Source organism: Haliotis rufescens, unplaced genomic scaffold (genome assembly GCF_023055435.1).
Source record: "Haliotis rufescens isolate VD_foot unplaced genomic scaffold, xgHalRufe1.0.p SCAF_13, whole genome shotgun sequence".
Lineage (NCBI taxonomy): Eukaryota > Metazoa > Mollusca > Gastropoda > Lepetellida > Haliotidae > Haliotis > Haliotis rufescens.
The window spans coordinates 18802376-18823226 of NW_025963813.1; the positions used below are offsets into that span (position 1 = coordinate 18802376).

Genomic DNA, 20851 nt, shown 5'->3' on the forward strand with positions numbered 1-20851 from the left:
ATGACAACTTTGAAAATCCTGCATGCTACTGATGAAGAATATGCCATTTTTTGGTACATATTTTGTATTTTCTTTGAGGTGAAGGTTGGGTGAATAAACATACACATAGTATTTCTGTCCTGCTACTTACAGTTGCAATCATGATGCAGATTTTTTACATATTTTTATCGCAATGAATTACACAATGGATATTTATATCATACATAGATCTGTCAACAAAATTCATGACCTTTTGATAATCTCCTGTTTGCTTGAACATTAATTTAACATTTACAAATTTAGTGATGTGTGCCATATTTCTTACCTTTAGACAAAGGTCATAACCTGATATATAATTGTAAATGTTAAATAGACATATTTCCTCTGAAGTCTTAAATATTTAATGTTGTAATTTCATTTTCAAACAGATTAATAAGTAGCCATTTCATGTTATCTAATTACTAAAACTGAATAGATGACTTTAACAAAATTGATATTTTTATTATATATGTATGCACACATTTTTAGAAGGAATTTAAAACATACTTTGGTCATTTGATAAAAGAACATTGATGCACCAGGTGTGACATACGATTGTTTCAACCTTCAAAATCAATTGTTTCAACCTTTTTTTAATGTTGTAATCACAGGATACTATACTGTTTACTTTATTTCTATACGAATTGTAAAAACATAAATAAGAAAAGTGACATGTTGGTCATTATCCTGATAATTCCATACGAAAGGAGCTTTTTGCAGATCTTTTATTGTATAATTCTCAGGCAAAATAACCACATAATAATAAACAAATACAGTCATAATAAAAGGTAATAAATATATCTGCTTGTTTTCAAATATTCTTGCAATTTACATAAACTGATGACAAACAGGCATGTCTTATCCACTTAAGATACTTGATCAACCTATGTTTTTGTTAATCTATTCAAGACATTATTTACATTGGGAGAACAGTCATTTTATATTGTGTCTAAAAAGCATCAAATTATCTTTTCCAAATCAAGATTGTTCATACCATGAATGAAACTAGGTGAGAAATATATTAATCCATGTATCATGTCATCTTTTTAAGAAGTCGTCAAACACATAAAACAAGCCATGACGTAAAAACAAAATGTAAAAAACTTTCTGTAGTTCATTACATTCAATGGTAAGACTATTTCTCCATTAATAAGTGTGTAAAATAAGTCAAATTACACTTAAACAATCAGGTGAACGCAGGAATCTAAGGACTAATTTAAATCTTAGATAGGGACATCTACTTCCCTGTTACCTTCTTGTTTATGTAGTATGATTTCATATTAGTAGTTCAATAGGCATTTCCCAGGAGAGAGCCTTTTCCATTATCACAGAGAAACTTTGACAATGAAGAAAGTATCAGGTTGTTGGGTTCCAAATCTTCTGACATTTGAAAACAAACACACCAGGCACGTGTCTCATTATTATCCAGCTCTGTTTGAAACTGATCCAGTAAGGTTCTTGCAAAGAATTGTGACTTCCAAATAACAATCAAAACAGTGCAAGCATCACCACCACCAAAGAAGGTAAAAACTGCCCCATCAGCTGGAAAGTTTCTGTCTGCAGGGTGTCATCATGGTGAACTTTCTTTCAAAAGGCCATGCAATATATGGAGCATATTGTATGCTGCATTTTGTAGGCAATTACAGGATGAAATTAAGACTAAGAGATGTGGAAAGCGGAGAAAAGGTGTGCTCTTCAAACAGGACAATGTGCAAATGCACAAATCAGTCATTGCCATTGCTACAATGCATGAGTGTGGCTTTGAACTCCTTCAGCACTTACCTTATTGTTGTGATCTGGCTGTTCCCAAGAATGAAGACAGCAGAAGCTGGAACCCAATTTAACTCCAATGACATCATAGCAGCTGTGGAGAACCTTTTGGACAGCAAAGTGAAGAACTTCTATGAAACTGAGATAAAATCATTCGAACATCATTGACAAAAGTGTATCAACGTAGAAGGGGATTACAGACAAAAATTAGCATCATATGAGCGTCCTGAGGTCAAGTCTGGCTATGTGAGGCTCAGAACATATCAGTCACCACTCACAGACACAGACACAGACACAGACACACACACACACACACACACACACACACACACACACACACACACACACACACACACACACACACTTTTGATGAATATGTATTGAATATGTTCCTTGTGGTATTAACATGGAGAAGGGCTAAGTGTTGTTTATAGGTTCTGAGTGTTTCTTATTGTTTATGTAAACAACCTATTCCTTAATGTACATATAGACAGAATTTCTTTAAGTACATAAAAACTTTGAAAGTTACTTGTTGAAAAATATCTATTTCTTGAAGGAGTAAGTCGATATCTGTGTCTAAGCACTGTATGAACCTAGGATTTGGTTGAGTTGACATACTCGTTAAGAATCAATGGTCACACAAAGATAGAAAGTGCAGTTATGTGTTATTGGTGTGTGATCAAGTACACCCCATGTAGACTAGGTGTAGCATAGCCTTACAGGTGTACTGCAACTGCATTCTTAAACAGTCAACTTTCAGACCACATGATGGCAAAGAAGTCATCAAGTTCTGTAGAACCCTCTAGGAACATCTCATTGTGGATGCTTGTTAAAATGGAACCTCTCTATTAATATTAACCTGAGTCAAAACACAAATATGATTTACCTTAAGATACTGTAATGTTTCAGTCCAGAACATCACTAATTAGACATTTGAACATGTTCTGAAATGAGAAATGAATCTTTGTATTTTGCAACTCTTGATGTAGAACTTGAACTAATATATGGACTTGCTCAATATTAGAACAAAAACTAATTTATCAGTCTCTTTCAATTATGGTATTTAAACAATTAGGCATTGGTTTTAAAAGAGTTGGTTTCAGTTTAAGCAAGGAAAAAAGAATTGTTTTAGGTAGATTGACAGTATGGAAATCTTGACAACCTTCTTGTACATTGCAACAGTCCCTGGTGTTATTACGTCACATGTCATTTTCGTACAGCAATAACAAAATGTTGCACAGCAACAGACATTTCTTTCACTGTTACATCCAACAAAATAGCACATGTGTCACATCATTTGGCAGGTTTGTCTTGCTGGACATTAAATGTAATTTTTTCACAAATAAAACTTGATTAAATTCATAGAAATGCCTAAAAGGTATATATTTATTCCCTCAGTTTTTCAAATATACATGCTTCTGAAGCACTTCTAAAAGGATTTCTATCATATACTATATACATATATGTGCTTTGTAGATTATTTTCTGCACAAGAATATAGATGGTTAATTAATATTTCAGAGGCGTTTTTTTCAATACCTGAACGGTATGACATCAGGGATAAGATTTGGCAATGTATCTTTGACATGAGTTAGAAGTGGAAATAAGGACATTGAACAGACCGGGTGGTTGGTATCATAGTATTGTATCAAATATTAACGTTTCAATTTACCTTCTCCTTTACAAGACCTCTTTCTGCCTTAAGATGTGCTTTATTTTCTCAATAATCATTGAAAGATCACTTAAAAAGCTATTCATGTGATCAAGTTGTGTTGAATATTTGTGCAAGCTAACAAGAGAGATATAGGTTCATATACAATGACTACTAATGTTTGTATTGCCTATCAAATGAATGATTTGACGTTATCAGTGAAATCGTTTTGAAGATGTTCAATTATTCAATATTCAACTTTGGGATCGAATGGTTGATTCAGTTAGATTCATGTTATAGGTTTTGAGAAACATTTGAATATATGAATTACTAATAAGCATTAATTTTGAAAAAACACACCAGGCCTTGAGGCCTTTAAAGAGTTACTTTAGTATAAACGAGTCAAATTCAATATTGTTATAATCTGTTATAATTCGCTGGTTAATAAATGTGCATGGTTATTTTGCCTTTAAAAACTTAATCATTCTTCAACTTGTGTCAACATCTTGGAAACTTTGAAAAAAATCAATTTTGTCTTCTAAAAAGTGACACTAATCAAACAAAAAATTAAACATTAGAAATAGTTGTAGGTAACATATCCACCCATATGATACATGTGACAGTGTTCAGAATATAATGAGAATGGATATTTTGTTTTTATAATACATAAACATGCATTAATTTACAATTCATGATTTCTGTTTTAATACTGACAGAAAAATATTATTATGCTTATTTGTTGGACTTTTTGATATTCAACTTTTAGCTTCATAAATAACAGCATCAAAATAGAACTATATTCTGGAATATTAGAAGTAGAACCTGGTTGTTTTAGTAATGTATATTTTGTTGATGAAACTGATACCCATATATAGAACTAATCTGTAACATATGGTTTTGGTTTTCAAAATATGAAAAAATGGCTTTGTGACGTAAACTATGCAATGTATGTATATGCCAGTTCCGCTTGTGTTATAGTGTTTCCATTAGGTATTCATGGACAATAACCTGCATTCTGTTTACTCGAAACTCAAAGATGAAGAGTCTGGTTGACTTTGTTGAATTTCTGTGTGGATTAACTAACACAAATGTAATCCTAGAATTAATGAAATAGCACTGCTTATTACTGAATATCATGAATTTAGTAAAGCCCATCATTTTTGGCTCTACAAATATCATTCCAAAACGATTGAGGTAATTAGGTAATGAAAGTTTGAAAGTAAATTTCAGGTTGGTTCATGGCTTGTTGATTCAAATTGTGTGCTTCAACTATATTTCAAACTTTTAGTTATATTTTTCGAATGCAGTTTTGAGCCTCCTAGCTCCTCAGAGGCGTGAAAACTAAGATCACGTGTTTAGAACTTTGGGTCAAAAGATGACAAAAAATGAGTACTTGATTGAAAAAACACACATCTTCTGTTGCCATATTTCACAAAAGCGTGGCAAAACGAAGATAAAATTGCAATCTTTAAATTAAAAAATTGACAGAGAGAATGATTTAATGGTGATGGTTATTTCACATTTTCATGTAATACAACACTTAACTGATCAACAGTCTAACTGAAGGAAATATAACCTTGTTTCTTAGCAACAGAAATATAATGTGGAACAGTACCTAATGTCCTGAAATTCAAGATGACAGCAGTGATTTGAGAGGACTTTAAAGCTCTCCTATCAACTTAGAGCCCTTCAATGCATTTCCAAAATGAAATAATACTAAATACTATTTTCCCTTGGGTATAATGGTAATATTTCACAAGAGCTTTAAGCTTATCACATAATGCATTGTGCATTGAAATAATATCTCAATAAATATCTTTCCTTCTTGAGAAATAAGATATATACCCAAGGTGTTAAGAGGCTATGTCATAGGTTCAAGCACAAATGACAGCATCAATATTGGGAAGGATATGTCTGAGGCTTCTCATTTAAGGCATTAAATACTTTGATAGCCATAAGGCATTTCGTCACAAGTACTGAGCATGTATAACTGGCAGGGTCAGATGTGTATGAGACATGAAATCCTTGTCTTAGCCTCATGAACAAAACACATATTACTCCCAGTATGAATGTATAGGAGATATGTGATGTAGTTCACTTTATGAGGTTAAGTGAACATTTTATAGTGCTCTAATTTTTAATGTGGGCATCTAAAAGGATATTTATTATAAAATCCTTAGACTGTTCAAATTTGACTTATATGTTATGTATAATGCCTTGGTATTATATGTTATGTATAATTCCTAGATAGCTGTAGATTATACCAAAGGTAGACATTTACAAGATATTGAGTTCTTACATATTTTTAGACCATTGTTAGTTAACATGTCAAGATATTGAAAATCTTGAGCAGTTTATTTCAGGACATATGGTCAAGGTCTACTTTATCACAGCATTCAATGTTTCAAGACACTGAGTCCAGCTTTTAAAGCCAAATTTCATGTTAGTTATCCAATATAGTGAATATATATATATATTGTATAGCTGAAACCCTGGTAAGCTGTATAAGTAAGAGATTTCAGCCAAATGGTTTATTGGAACTGCAAATAATATCCTTTTAAAAAATGTTCTAAAAACCTTCAAACAAGCACAAATATGTCATCATCCTTCTATTGTACTAACATACAAAGTCCTTTTAAACAAAACAGTCGAACAAAACAGGGACTGACTGAGTAAAATGTGTTTGAGTGTTAAAGGGGATATCTGCAACAGGATGAGAGGCAGTTTTCTAATTCTTGAAAAGGTTGTTTGTTTGAACGTTATTGGACATTGAATTTAATATAGCAGGTGTGTGTGAACCCTTCTGTACACATACCAATTGGGAAATATAGATTTCATATTAAGCCTTTGTTGCCAGGACCAATATTAGAGCAAAATGTTCATTTACTGTCATTTTGTGCTGGCACTGTAAATCAAACAGCAATTGGATTTCTATTCTGAAATATTATATAAATCTTTGTTGCCACAATTGGAATGAGTCAACAGAAACATACATAAAAAATATTATTTTTTCACAGTTTAATTTCTCTTTTTCACAAAAGAGATACCTTTTTTATATTTAAATACAATATATAGTATATATGATGTATAGGTATAGTCTAAATTACACAGTTTGTGTGTTTGGATCAACATACAGTTTCATACAACACACTCACCATATTGAGAATGGAAGTGCATGTCTAGTGCACACATGGTTTTAAATTTCTTTGTTTGGATGTAATGAGGCTGAATGGACCTGAATCTATTAGAAATGAGACAAAGAAACAAACATCAGTATATTTTGTAGTACTCAGTTTGCTTATTGATCTGCATTACAGGACACACATGTTGTTTTAGTGTTATCTATTCAACCCAGAATTGATGTAACATATGTTTGTTAATAGGAACATATTTTTAGAATTACAAAAATATGTACATTGCTGAGGTTAATATTAGGTATGAAGTAAAGTTTAAACAAGGACATTCTAATTAATTACTATTATTATTATTATTATTATTACACTGTTATCATTCTCAACTCCCTGGGGTGATTACAACCCAAGCTTCCTTGGGTTTTTACATCTACCTTACACATCCTTTACCCATTCCCTGCTGGTTGAACAGAGGCACATTTGAATGAAGTTACTTGCCCAGGGTGACACCACACTTTTTGACTCTTGTGTTTTCAGGTGTATGTATATATTCGTGTTCCACCATCTGGTCATCTACCATCGGACGAGAGGGTTGTTTAGAGTGAAATGTAGGGGTAGTGACAGCACTGCAAAGACTGTTGGTCCCAAGGATGAATAACAACCCGGTCACCAGTGGGATACAATCTCAGCACCTGGTGCTTGCTAGCCTGGCACTTTTGACTGCTTGCCCACTCCACAGTACAAACTGTTTCAGTTTTTCCCCATGTCACTGTATGAGCCATGAAACGTCAGACATGTAGATATCCCTTGACATTCCTTTAACTTCTGTGTTTAAGGATGGACATCACTCAGTTCATTTTGCTGGTAGTAGTATAATCTTGGTTGTCAAAACATCAAATGTCTTTTTGAATCTTAAATTTTTTTTAAATATTTAATTTACAATAATTATTTTTAAGAAAAAAAGCTTTGTTGGTTTTTTATAAGCAACAATTATGATGAGGATTAGATGATCAAAATGGCTTCTCATTGTCTGGAACTTTGAAGGATACCATCATTGAAGGCATGAAGAATTTTCCACTGTAACATGGCTCATTGTGTGTCATCCCACCCAACAACATTTATTACTGACCACCCTTTCTGATGTGTCTGGTCAAGGTTATATTGTCTTGTAGGTGGTTCAGCTGTAATATTGGTTTCTTTGGTTGTGACTCGGGGATGGTATTTGTGAAGTGAGTCAGCATGACCTACTGTTATAATGATGGGGAGGGTGGTCCATGTCATCATTCACTGGAATGATCACAGAACAAGCCTACATAAATAAGCTTTTGAGATAACTGTCATCTCGCTTCATATCAGGAAGCATATAGTGATCAATAGATATACAACTGAGTTTATTGACTTTGTAAGACATAATGACGATGACTATTACAGTATTGGAGCAAGTACTTTAAAATCAATCTACAGAACAATTTAATGACTAGATCCATTGTCAACTTTTGCTCTTGATAATAAATCATTCAATTGTAATAACAATAAACCCAAGCTTCCTTTTGAATCTTTACATTTTGATATTTGTTTGTTTGTTTGTTGTTTAAATGCCACACTCAGCAATATTCCAGCTATATGACTGTGGTTAGTAAATAATCAAGTCCAGACCAGACAATCCAGTGACTGACATCATGAGCATCGATCTACGCATTCTGGATATGATGAGCCACAGAACCTAACCACACAATTCAATTTAGTCATCTCTTATGACAAGCATAGGTTGCTGGGGACCTATATTCTTACCCTGATTCACCACAGGTGTGATTTAATAGAATATTCAAAATAGAGAAAGTACAATTCCAATTATTAATTTTGATGGCCACCATCATGATTTCTCTGAAGAAGAAAAGTAAGATAGTAATGCAGATTCCCTTGTCTCATGATGGGATACTCATTGAAAATATTTTTAATCTCCTCTTGAGTCATTAATTCTTTGAATATTGAACAAATCTTAAAGCTGGGTGTCTGGTAATTACTTCAGAGAGAGGAGAATTATACAACGTGTTAATGTTAGAAGGATGCTGACATTGAATGAGTGAGATAAAGTACTGAGTGAGTGAGGTAGGGAAGGAGAGAGAGAGATTCCACCTTTGTGGGTGAGAAAAGCCTAGAGGCATGGAGTGAGAGAATGAGAAAAGAATACAGGAAGTACATAAGGTCTTAGTGAGGATGAAGGGAGATGAAAGAGTATACTGGGTATATGAGTGAGAGTGAGTGAGTGAGTTTTTCGTTCCATTATTCTATGTTGATTAAATATTATTGCATAAATATATATAGTCTCCTAATAAAATAGTACATAATATGTATTTATTTGAATTTCCTTATGGGTTAGTTAGTGAGTATGGTTTTGTGCGTTTTTAGCAATATTCCAGCAATATCACGACAGGGAGAGACCAGAAATGGGCTTCACACATTGTACCCATGTGGGGAATCGAACCCAGGTCTTCAGAGTTACGAGCGAACACTTTAAACCACGAGGACACCACACCACCCCTTCCCTATGGCAATGAACACAAAAGTAAATATAATTAATAATATTTTTTATAATAATATCAATTAAATATAATTTAATGACAGACACAAGTGGTATTAAAACAAGGGTGAGTTCAAGCATTCATGAAACAATATGCTTGGTGATTTCGTAAGAATATATAATATATAACTTGTTCAGGTTTTAGGTTTGGGGTTATGATAATTACAATTGTATTTTCAATATTCAAAAACAGCTGCCACCGTCAAGAGAAAAAGTGCATATTGTCAGAATATTTTGAATGTATGGTTCACAACTAGGGTAAAAAAAATATGTCAGTCCTACATTTACCAACATGACAGTCTGGTATATTGGTTGGTATTGGGATAAGGTGGCTGTGGGTGAAGAGATAAGAGAGAAATGCAAGGGAAAAACTGAAAGAATAAATATTTTACACTCATACGTAACATCATGAAAAGAAATTCTGCAATTCTGTGAGCATTGGATTACTTTTTCATAAAAAAATGATAAATATTTTATGTATAATCCGTCTGGTCATCCATTACATTAAAAGTTTATTTTATGGATAAAAATACTAAATTAAGTCACGTTTTCCTAACATGTCGATTATAATGTTCTCACTTTAATATGACAGTTGTTTAGCCTGGGATTACGAGTAAAATAAGTAGTGACCTTTGACATGGTCAGTAATTGGGTCAACTAGTATATAATACTTTCACGACCATGACCAACACAATCACAACACATTCTTTCTCTTACATGAGTTACTTTCCAAGTCAGAGTGTGCCTTTAATCATCCTGAATCAGTCCCTTTTGCCTTCATTCCTTTTAAACCAGTGAGATGTAAGAAATATGGTTTTCTCTACCAACTACAAAAACGTATGAACCCTCCTACATGATATGATCATTTATCCACTGGCAAGTATCCTTCAGGGGTCAATTATGAAGCCCTTAGTACTTGTAAGCCTATTAGCAACCTTTTCGCTGGGAGTTGCGGAGGTAAATCACTGTTTTTGTGAATGACAGGCTGGTGGGCTCGACACCCACGTAATTGTGTACTGAGATATGTACAAGCTTAACAATAGTCGAGGTACCGTGTAGCGTCTTAAATTGATATCGAGGAGACATATCAGTGATATCTGTGATTTGATTAGCAATTTATATTGAAAAATTGTGTAGGTAAAGTTGTTAGGGGAGTAGTATTGTGGCATATAGTTTGTATGATAAAGTTGTTAGGTGAGCAGTATTGTGGCATATGGTTTGTATGAGGGCACGAGGTGTGTGTATTGTTAAAGGGTTGTAAAGAAACATGGTTTTTTACTAGTGATTGATTTTTAAAAAAACATCGGGGATGAAGCCATTTAATCCTATGTAAACTGGGGCACATGGGCCAAGCTCTCCTGAGGACAAGATTGAGGGGATTGCTGTCAGGCAGATAATCAGCTGTTGGAAAGATAGAACAATTTAGACACTTGACTGAATAATATTAAAATCCATACATCTATGAATTTGGTCATTTGAAAATACCATTTATTCTTACACCAAATACTCACTGTTTGGATATAATTTTTATAAAAATGCTTTGATGATACTAGTTTTAACACTGATGTATTGCAGTCAGTTATAAGTTTAAATTCCTGTTTCAATTATCATTTTTTAAATTTGAATTTTGGATAATAGACTGGTTTGTGATAAGCTATGATGGTATGAAATGTCCTTTTGAAACAGATTACAGTGTGAATTCATGGTAATGACATTGTTTGTGCTGGCAAGATTAGGAAATATAGCTTCATTTTCCTTTAGAAATTTCTGGAATTTTTCTTTGCAGTTCTTTTTTGCGTGATTGTCATATTTTGACATTTTCTTACATCAAATATGTGACGCTTTCAAACTGCAAGTACTGAAATACCATTTGATAAAAGGGCAGCACAGACAGTGTCTATTGTGTGTGTGGTATGAACTCTGACAAGAAAAGCTTTTGCCATGTCAGATTTGTGACATATATTCATAAAAGATACAAAGTTATTTTTTTTCATTTTGCAGAGCATTTTTCGAGCTACCATTTTGATAAAGGAAGTAATGTATGAGCTTATAAAAAAGTCTGGCCCTTGAATTGTCTCAATAAAAAGTTCTATATCATGGCTACTTGGAGAATTTTGAAGCCATATCCAACTTTTAATAAAAATTCTTGATTTTTAGGGGTTGGAATAATCTTATAATAATAATTCCACAAATTTCATATCATGTTTTTCGTTGATGTATTTCAGAATAAAAATTCTTGAATTTCAAGGATTTTTACAATCTTTTAAGAATAATTGCAACAATTTGAATTATTACCCTTGCATATAAGGTGTGAAAAGGAGTATGGCAGAATAACTCCTCATGTACTTTGCCATAGAGCTATTACAAACTTTATATTACTTTACTTACTTCTCCTACCAGTTATCTCAGCTAACTTAAAAAATAGCAATATGACGTTTTTACTCCTTGTTGAGAGAAAACATTGTGGAGGTTAGTTGGGATTCTTTAATTTCCCCACAGCACAACACAAAGGGCATACCCAAAGGGATGGTGCATACAGGTGTCCACATGGCTTTCCTTTGCTATGAGATAATCCTAAACTTCTTCTTCAAGAATTGGTGTCATGTTAAAAATGTCTAAAAGTGATTGACATTCAGGAAGGATTCAGGAGGGTAGTGAGGAGAGGAATCAGGAGGAGAGTTTGGAGAGGAATCAGGAGGGGAGTTCGGAGAATAGTCAGGAAAGGATTCAGGAGGGGAGTGAGGAGAGGAATCAGGAGGAGAGTTTGGAGAGGAATCAGGAGGGGAGTTCGGAGAATAGTCAGGAAAGGATTCAGGAGGGGAGTGAGGAGAGGAATCAGGAGGAGAGTTTGGAGAGGAATCAGGAGGGGAGTTTGGAGAATAGTCAGGAAAGGATTCAGGAGGGGAGTGAGGAGAGGATTCAGGAGGGGAGTGAGGAGAGGAATCAGGATTGTAGTGAGGAGAGGAATCAGGATTGTAGTGAGGAGAGGAATCAGGAGGGGAGTGAGAAGAATCAGGATTGTAGTGAGGAGAGGAATCAGGATTGTAGTGAGGAGAATAATCAGGATTGTAGTGAGGAGAGGAATCAGAAGGGGAGTGAGAAGAATCAGGATTGTAGTGAGGAGAGGAATCAGGATTGTAGTGAGGAGAATAATCAAGATTGTAGTGAGGAGAGGAATCAGGAGGGGAGTGAGAAGAATCAGGATTGTAGTGAGGAAAGGAATCAGGAGGGGAGTGAGAAGAATCAGGATTGTAGTGAGGAAAGGAATCAGGAGGGGAGCGAGGAGAGGAATCAGAAGGGGATTGAGGAGAGGAATCAGAAGAGGAGTCAGGAAGGGAGAGGAGAAGGGTCAGGAGAGGATTCAGGACACATTTAGGGGAGATTCAGGAGGGGAGACAGGGGTGGATTCAGGACGGGAGTCAGGAGTGAAGTCAGAAGTTGCTCTAGTTGCAAGCCCCATTCCAGAAGCACGGAACCTTCATGCCTGAGCAACCAGTCTGGCCAGGCTGCATGAGGCTCCAGCTGCTTTTGGATTGGGTCTTCACAGACACACTGCTTGCTGTGCTTGAGTCTTTTCCTTCCTGCTTGGAGATGGGAACCACTGTTTGTCGTTACATAAAGGTAGTTGACAAGGGCCCTTGTGCTTCTCTGTGCTTCCCCTTTATGGGGAATTTAAAAGAAATGAGACCCGAATCTAGTGACACTGTTCACAATCCTAGAAATGGTTATCCTACACAATGTCACAATGTCTTCATACACTAATGGACAAGATGAAATGCAGATGAGATATGGGATCACTGTCATTACTTGGGTGATCCTGATCACAATGGTGCCCTGCTGAAAAGGTCATGCCAATGCTCTGTCACATGCAACCATATATAGGATGTTTTGGCAGAAGTTGGAACCACCAACAGTAAAAGTAATGTGTAAAAACACAGATAAACCCTAATTCCCTTGTTATAAAAGAATATTTCTTTTTCTCCAATATTTTGGTGCTGAGGGCCTCTGTTAGTGTTTTCATTGCTACTTTTTCACTTTGGCTATCAAGACACTTGAGAAAACACTCTTGAATTTTCATAAGTAAATGATCATATTAAGAAGAATTCCTTTGAAATTCCTCATGTGTATTCAACTACGATTCAATATTAGACCATGGCGGATGAAAAGCTAAAAAGAAATGACATATACACACAGAATTTTTTTTACGATCCTTAATTGTCATAGGGGCTATTTCAAATTTTGAACTGTGGAATTTCAAAATGACAGTTTTGCAAAATAATGTCATTCAAAGGTCAACTAAATCAACCATGCAGTCTGTTCAATAATTGAACGCAGAGAGAAGATTTATCATGCAAAATAGCTGTAAAACCAGTAGAGTACATCTATGGCTGGTTTCTGTTGCGTGTTTGAGAACAGTTTTGATGGTATCGTTTTGACTTGATTTCACATAAATGAATATATCAAGAAAATGGCAAGCAGAGCAGAGCATCGTCATTTTATCTACATTGGACAGTCTGAAGAGCCATTAGCTTTTCATGCTTGGTAAATGGCATTCATACTCTTTTCATCACTTCCACTTGTTTTTTTATTCTGTGGGCTCTGTTACTAAGATGTCAAATATGAATTTATTACTCATTACTTACAAAATTACCTTTTATTTTTACACCTTTTTGAAATGTCTTTTTATACCATGTGATTATATTTTTTAATCAAATAAATGTATAATGTAGGTACTATTAAGATGTCTATTTTATCTATTTTGCTGAATTATTTGTTTTTATTTATTTCATTACAAAAGTAATAACTGAAATCCATAGGAATTTGTTGATGAGAGGATAATTGTTCATTTTCACAATTGGTTGGGAAAAAACAGCTGGTAGGAATATTATTGACATCCAATTTTCAAATTTGTTTCCATATCCAAAACACAATTATAAGTTCAAAGCTCAGACTTTATGGTCAACTAAATATTTTCATGCTTCTTCTCTAATTGATTATTATTTATAATGTAATTTAGGCTTTGCTAGGTAATAAATTACTAGAAATTGGATTTATGTCAAAGAGATGAATGAATGTTACAAAACTTAATAAATCAACCATATCACATCTTCTCTCTGCAGGTATAACCTGATGTGATTGTGTGTTACAAGAAATGTATTCTTGTTAATGCACCTGATTACTGAGAATATCCTTGAGAACTTGTTCTACCAATGCCTTTATGCATTTATAAGAAAAAGTCAAGTATGATATTTTTTTAAACCTTTTCATTAACGATATGATAATAATGTTTAAAAAGAAAAATACTGAATTGGGAGTATACTTGTATCAATTCAATCAAAATTGCTCATGATTGTGTTTTTCCTTACTCACCAAGTGTTACTTATTGCACCTTTTCTAATTTCAACAACTGTTTTAGCAAGCCTACCTTATTGATGCATGACCCTGAAGACAATGTACTGTAATTTAACTCAGCCAACATGCCACTCTCAGTGAACTTTTCCATGCCGCCATTTCCCTGAAACACACAATCCTAATTCAAATAATTGCATGGCTTCTTCTTTTAAATTAACCTCCTAGTTTTCAACCAGCTGCACTTTTTCTAAAATGCAGATCTATCAGTCCTTCCTGAAATATCTTTTTCTCAAATGAATAACTCACTTTCAAAAAATTTAAACCCAGGCTTTACCAATTAGATGTTTAGATGATGAATTATCATCACCACACCCCAGAGTTAATGGTACCAGATTGTATGAAAAACAGCTCTAGTGCAAAATATCAATTCTTTCCTTTCTACCACTGTGTTGCCATAACATCTAAAATACATTTTATATTCATTTTCAGATAAGCCATAAATTTTGTTATTTGTGCATAATTACTTAATTGTCAAAGTTTTTGTGGTGGAAAACTGACAAAAAGTTAATAATTCCATAAAACCACACCCATTTGAAAACTATGGATGAAAATCTGTGTCATTGTTTATTCATCATGTTAATAGTATCTGAAATCATAAACCTCTTATAAGTCCTATCATTGTCTTCTTTGAGTGAAAAAAATAAATTGAAGCATCATGCTAGTAATTGCTTTCATTACAGGTGTACATACTCAGGGGCTAGCAGGTTTGTTATCTTTGAAATTGCTACTTTACCAATAAGTACTGATAACCACCAGTGCAAACTCATAAAGACTGTAGGTACAGAATAATGTTTTCCAAAACCCATATTCATGGACTGGAAACAAAGATTGATATATGATCGTGTGTCCTTTTTTAAATGTCCATATCTGCTAAATATGGGCTGAAATGTTTGTTCCTAACAGTTGTATAATATTGTAAACCTCTGTTGCCGTTTAAATGTATAAAAAATAAAAGTAAACATATAAAAAATAATAATAAAAAATAATAATAATAATAATATTACTAGAGTCACAAGAGTCCTCTTTGCTGCATTTATATATTTTAATCTGTATAATAATAATTATACTTTTGTTACTTTAAGTAAACAATTCCTATCTTTTAAAAGTATAGTTACTATGACAACAACAGACATACCTCCTGACATTGTGCTGACCCATTAAATGTGTTGCCCTGCTAAAACAGTGACTTTTGTAAAGGGCTATCCCTGTGTTTTATGTGTGTGCTCGTCACACATGCAGCTGGTACAAGGCCCCACATGCTCACATAATGTCCAACCCATTGATGGTTTCAAAGCCATCTCAGTTTTCTTGGCTGTTTCTAAATTAAACCAAAAATTAACAAATAGAATCCACTTGCTTCTGAGTCCGTTTCTGTTTGTAAAATCTCTTCTTTGCATTCTGAGAAAATAATGAACTGTTTTTGTGTATAGTCATTTAAAATGATCTTAATTACTGAAAAGTCATCAGAGGGTATAAAATGTTTTGATCAGTTGAAGACATTGTTCTTGATAGATATGGTATCTATCTTTTCATGGAGATAACACATCTATTTCTGTACAGCTAAGATCCTCAGAACCGATGACATTTCTTATCACTGACATAACCATGCAGAAAGCAGACACCCATTATCACTACATTAGAAAACATTTTGACCTAATTTGTCATTTGAGATTAAGAATACATTTAAAACAAATTTGAAGATAAAATATCCTATACAAATATTTTCTTGCATAATTTATTTTACTATGTACTTAACAATAATCTAGCTACCAATAATTCAGGAAAAAATCTGAGAAAAGCCACATTCATAAACAACAGACCAAAAATACCACCGTTGACAAAACAAATTTCTGTAAACCTTAAGTGTTAAATGTGTTTGTGTATAATGAAATATTCAAACATATATGCATGTGTTTTATGAAAGAAGAAATGTTTTGATTATTTTCAATATCAAACAATAATTGGATGAATACACTTGTGGGAAAAAGATTTTTGTATGGCAAAATATCATATCAAAATAAAAACTTGAAAAATAGACAAACGAAATGTAAATGTGCATTCTAGAAATGGGTATTGTGAGACTCTTACAGTATTTTGTTAAACGAACAATTTTAGTTGGTGAATTTATATATGTTGTTTTTGACATATAGTTTGCTTGAAAACATGCTGAGTTTAAACTACAAATATGAATATTTGAAAGATCTTGAAAAGAACTGTTTCATGCTTCAAGGAATATAATTTGTATTTCCAATAACTGATGCTGAAGGAGATAACCTCAAAATCCATCCCGATACATGGTGCGATACATTCAAACTCTAAAATAGCCACGAACAAGTTATTTCAATAGAAATAAGAGCAACAAAACCCTTTTCATAAGCATGAGAAATCTCCATTGAGTCCATTGTACGATTCCGTCTGTATAATAATCTTGTGTTTAAGAATCACTATCAATTAGGGACCTGAGAGTCATGGATCATTTTATGTATCCTTTGTCTTCATATCATTTAAATATTTGTATGTTTTTAAAAATACATAATGTATGCTTATGAAGAATAAAGATTCTCCTATCACAGTTAACAAATATATATAATAGCCATACACACTGAAATGCTTAACAAAAACCTAATGTACAAAAATTCAAATGCATACCTCTCATTTAAAGGATTTCAACAGATTTTAAAACTAATTTCATCCATGATAATGCACAAAAAACACCAACTTAAACCAGTTTTAACACAGAGGCATGGTGCAACTAACCAGAATAATGGCATGTGATCTAAAAAATTCACTCGAACGGTATAACAAACATGCTATTCCTATGCATTGCCTTTCATTTAAACTCGTACACTGTATCATTTAAAATAACATGAAGGATAATTTTCAAATAAAATATTGTGTAAGTTGGTGTACAAATACAAAAAAACCTGCTTGACGAAGGAACGGAACCTGCCTTCCCTCATACGAACTTCACCTCCTTGCATTCATTCAAACCTGTACGATGTATTGATTAAAATTCATGCTGTGTGCCTCAGCAAGTCGAAGCAAGCATTTTTAAAGAGTGTTTCGCTGATCAATACAGTAGAAGCCTTTACCACTGACAGTAGCGAGGCAGCAGCTCTGCTCTCTCTTCTTACTTTAGAGTAGTGTCATTTAATGTAAGAGATCGACTCGTGCTCGCCTAAGTTTTTACCACAGGTATCAAGGAATGTATGAAAATATTGGCTATTATTATCAGGACTTTCAAGATGCTGGAGGTAGGTTTATTTATTTCATCTTTCATATTTCTGGTTTAAAAATACACATTTCTTCTGTTTGTTTGACATGCATACAGTTGTTGAGGTAATGGGAAACATTTAATTTGTTTAAACATTACTAGGAATTGTTGGTTATTCAAGTTTTGCTCTGCTAGTTAAGGATTTGGGGTTGTGTTTTTCTTAATTTGTTGATGGTTAAAATGTATTATTCACTGTTCTGCAGTTTTCCTCACATGTTTATGATGTTGAATATGTGATGTAAGAATGCTTGTTGTCATGAAACTCACAGAATTTTGTCATTTGCTTTGGCATTTGTTCTAGTCATCCTTAAATCCAAAATATAGATTGAGCATGACATTGATAGAGTTGAACATCTGTGTCTTTGCATCAGAAACTTTGTTTGCACTGAGGCTCCAAGGTGATCAACATGGTTTTGTTTAAATGAGGCAGGAAAGCAATGGTGGCATGTAAAAGTACAAATAGTAAATAAGTCATCTATATGGTAAGGCATCAAGAGAATTTTGTTCAGTTTTGATCGTGTCCTATGTTTTAAACATCACTGAGCTGTTGGTTCTAGTGATTATAAGGACAGATGTAGATACAGTTTGAGATTAACAAAATGCTGTTTCCTGTTTGATGACAGAAGGATTGCCAAAGTTGTCACTAAGTACAGCACTTGGAGAGAAATCTACTTTATGTGAAATGTTTAACGTAGCTTAGAGCTCAATTTTATCTTTTCGGAATGGCAAAATGGGCTTGGTTGAGTTACACTCGTAACAAAATCCTTTTATAGTGTGGTGACTTATCAAGATTTGATGTATATCTGGTTTTATCAGAAAACTTCTGCTACAAGGATGCAATGTTTCATGGATGAATTACTGTTTTGATGAAGCTTAAAGTGAAAATGTATGCATATCTTGTTCATGTCATTGATAAATATTTGGTTTGGTCATAAACTAGGTGTTGTGTGTCACAAGGGTCATGTTACATGTGTCATCCTCATGTTTCCTTTAATGATCTGACATAGTATGGAAGGAGTCAATGCCAATGATAAATATTGGGTTTGGTCATTAAATAACTGTCTTGTCATTTGGGAATGTTATTTTGGCACATAGGGTTTAACTATTGGAGCACTCAAGCATAATGAGCAGGCTGCAGAATGTCCATCCAGTGATATATGTTTTGTTTGGAGTGGGGTAAGTGTAGAATTATTTCATGTAAGGTTCTTTGTAAGGGACACTTTGGTAACTAGTTTTGAAGGCAACAGAATTGATATACCATTGTTAGAGTAATACATCAATCCTTATGATAAGAATGTCATGTTTGACATGAAATGATTGTTATTTTGTTCCTGATTTTTCAAAATATCAGATCAGTCCCCTGACAGCATGCAAATTCTTTCCTCAGTGATAATTATTTCAACTGATGTATGTAGGTATATAATCAAGAGATAAAAGTGATATTTATTTATGCTTTTAATAATATCCGTGTCAATGTAAGGAGGATATGGTATTTCATGTCAAGATGTTAGCTTTCTGTGAGGTATGAGTGCTGAAGAAACATGTTTTTTACCTGAAGCATAGCCCATTGCTGATGAATAAAAGGAAATAAAACACATTACTCCTTGGATGAAATGATTGGCTTGCTGATAGAATATTCTTATGGGAAGTGAAAACTGCACATTATTTACATTAACTAGTTTTTGGCATTAGTTAATGATATTGAGGTTCTCTGTTGAGATACATACTGGTCTTTCTAAATCTTGGGTGAAGTGTTATTTTCTTGGAAAATTTTGTTTTAACACTGATTGTTCATCTCCTTGATGCAACATCTAGTATTTCTTAAACATTCCTTTACAAACAGCTCTTCAAGTAAATAATATATGAAGTTTATTTTAGATATACCTTTGTTTCAGTTAAAAAAATGGTGACCAAACTGCATACAAGGCATGATGAGGACTCACATTGGAATCAGTCATTTTATGCGATTATATCCGACAGCATTGTCACTAAACATGTACATGATTAGGTGTCAATCTTTGCAACCACCTAAGGCAAGCATTCTTTATTAAAACTAATTTAAACTTATTTATTTTATTCTTTGTACAAAGAAAATAATCTATCCATTAAACATTGCTGAAATAATAGTAAATAATGTTTTATAAAACCGAAATGAAAATTATTGTAATGCTATAATCTATCCGTTTAACATTGCTGAAATAATAGTAAATAATGTTTTATAAAACCGAAATGAAAATTATTGTAATGCTTCTCATCAAATTGGCTTATATATAAATGTGATTGTTGTGGTCAACATAATGCTTTCCATGCATTTAGACAAGGTATACAATTTCCTGAGAAAACTTCTTTTGTTGATAATAATTGGCTTAAGAGAGATTTATGAAATGCTGCTTGTATTACATCCTGACCAATTGAAGGTATAGAAACATAGGTGTTTGTAACTAGTGTGTAAGGAAGTCGGAACATTTGACTTATTGATCAATTATATGTTTGTATCAGGGTAGGAACAACTGAACATTTAGGGTGCCCAAGATGAATCCTCTCATCATGAAATGTTGTTTATGAGTCTTTGTTAGTTGTAAATCTTCTTGGTGATATTTTGTACAAATCACATTAAATTTTCCTTTCCCAAAAATGCTTTCATATGTCACAAAATACGAAGGTATATCATACCAATTATCCTTAAACTAAAATTGCAGCATCATTGCTGAAAAGGTGTAATAAGAATAAGAATATTGATGCTGTTCTATACTTAATGGAACAAATAACAGATGATTTATTTTTCCTGTTATTATGCAACAACACAAGCAAAAGAATTCATTTGTATATGTAATATTCCTTAAATCTTGAATTCAGTGATAGACCACATTGACGCCAAAGATAAATAACCATTTATATGTATGAAAATGATTCTTAAAAAATGGAATAAACACAATGATCATACAGATACTCTTTAACAGAACATATATATTTAGTAATGCAAATGTATTAAAAGTAACTCTAACCCTTTTAGAA

General features: G+C 33.4%; 1 protein-coding gene and 1 long non-coding RNA gene across 16 annotated transcripts in view; one reads left to right on the forward strand and one right to left on the reverse strand.

Moving 5' to 3' along the window:
* LOC124132247 (zinc finger protein rotund-like) overlaps positions 1-20851 on the forward strand; it is a 406713-nt gene that overhangs the window by 297708 nt on the left and 88154 nt on the right. Inside the window, exon 1 of one of the 15 annotated variants that reach the window (XM_046496085.2) lies at positions 17648-17816. The exons of the other annotated variants lie outside the window; for them this stretch is intronic. Coding sequence (XP_046352041.1) covers positions 17768-17816 — 49 coding nt within the window. The 5' untranslated portion in view covers positions 17648-17767. Of the gene's footprint in view, positions 1-17647; positions 17817-20851 lie in introns of those variants that run through there. 15 annotated transcript variants of the gene reach the window in all.
* Positions 1829-16395, reverse strand: LOC124132248. Its single transcript, XR_006860765.2, has 3 exons — positions 14576-16395; positions 2675-2732; positions 1829-1893 (listed from the first exon to the last, which is right to left on the reverse strand). It is a non-coding gene; the product is annotated as an uncharacterized LOC124132248 (long non-coding RNA).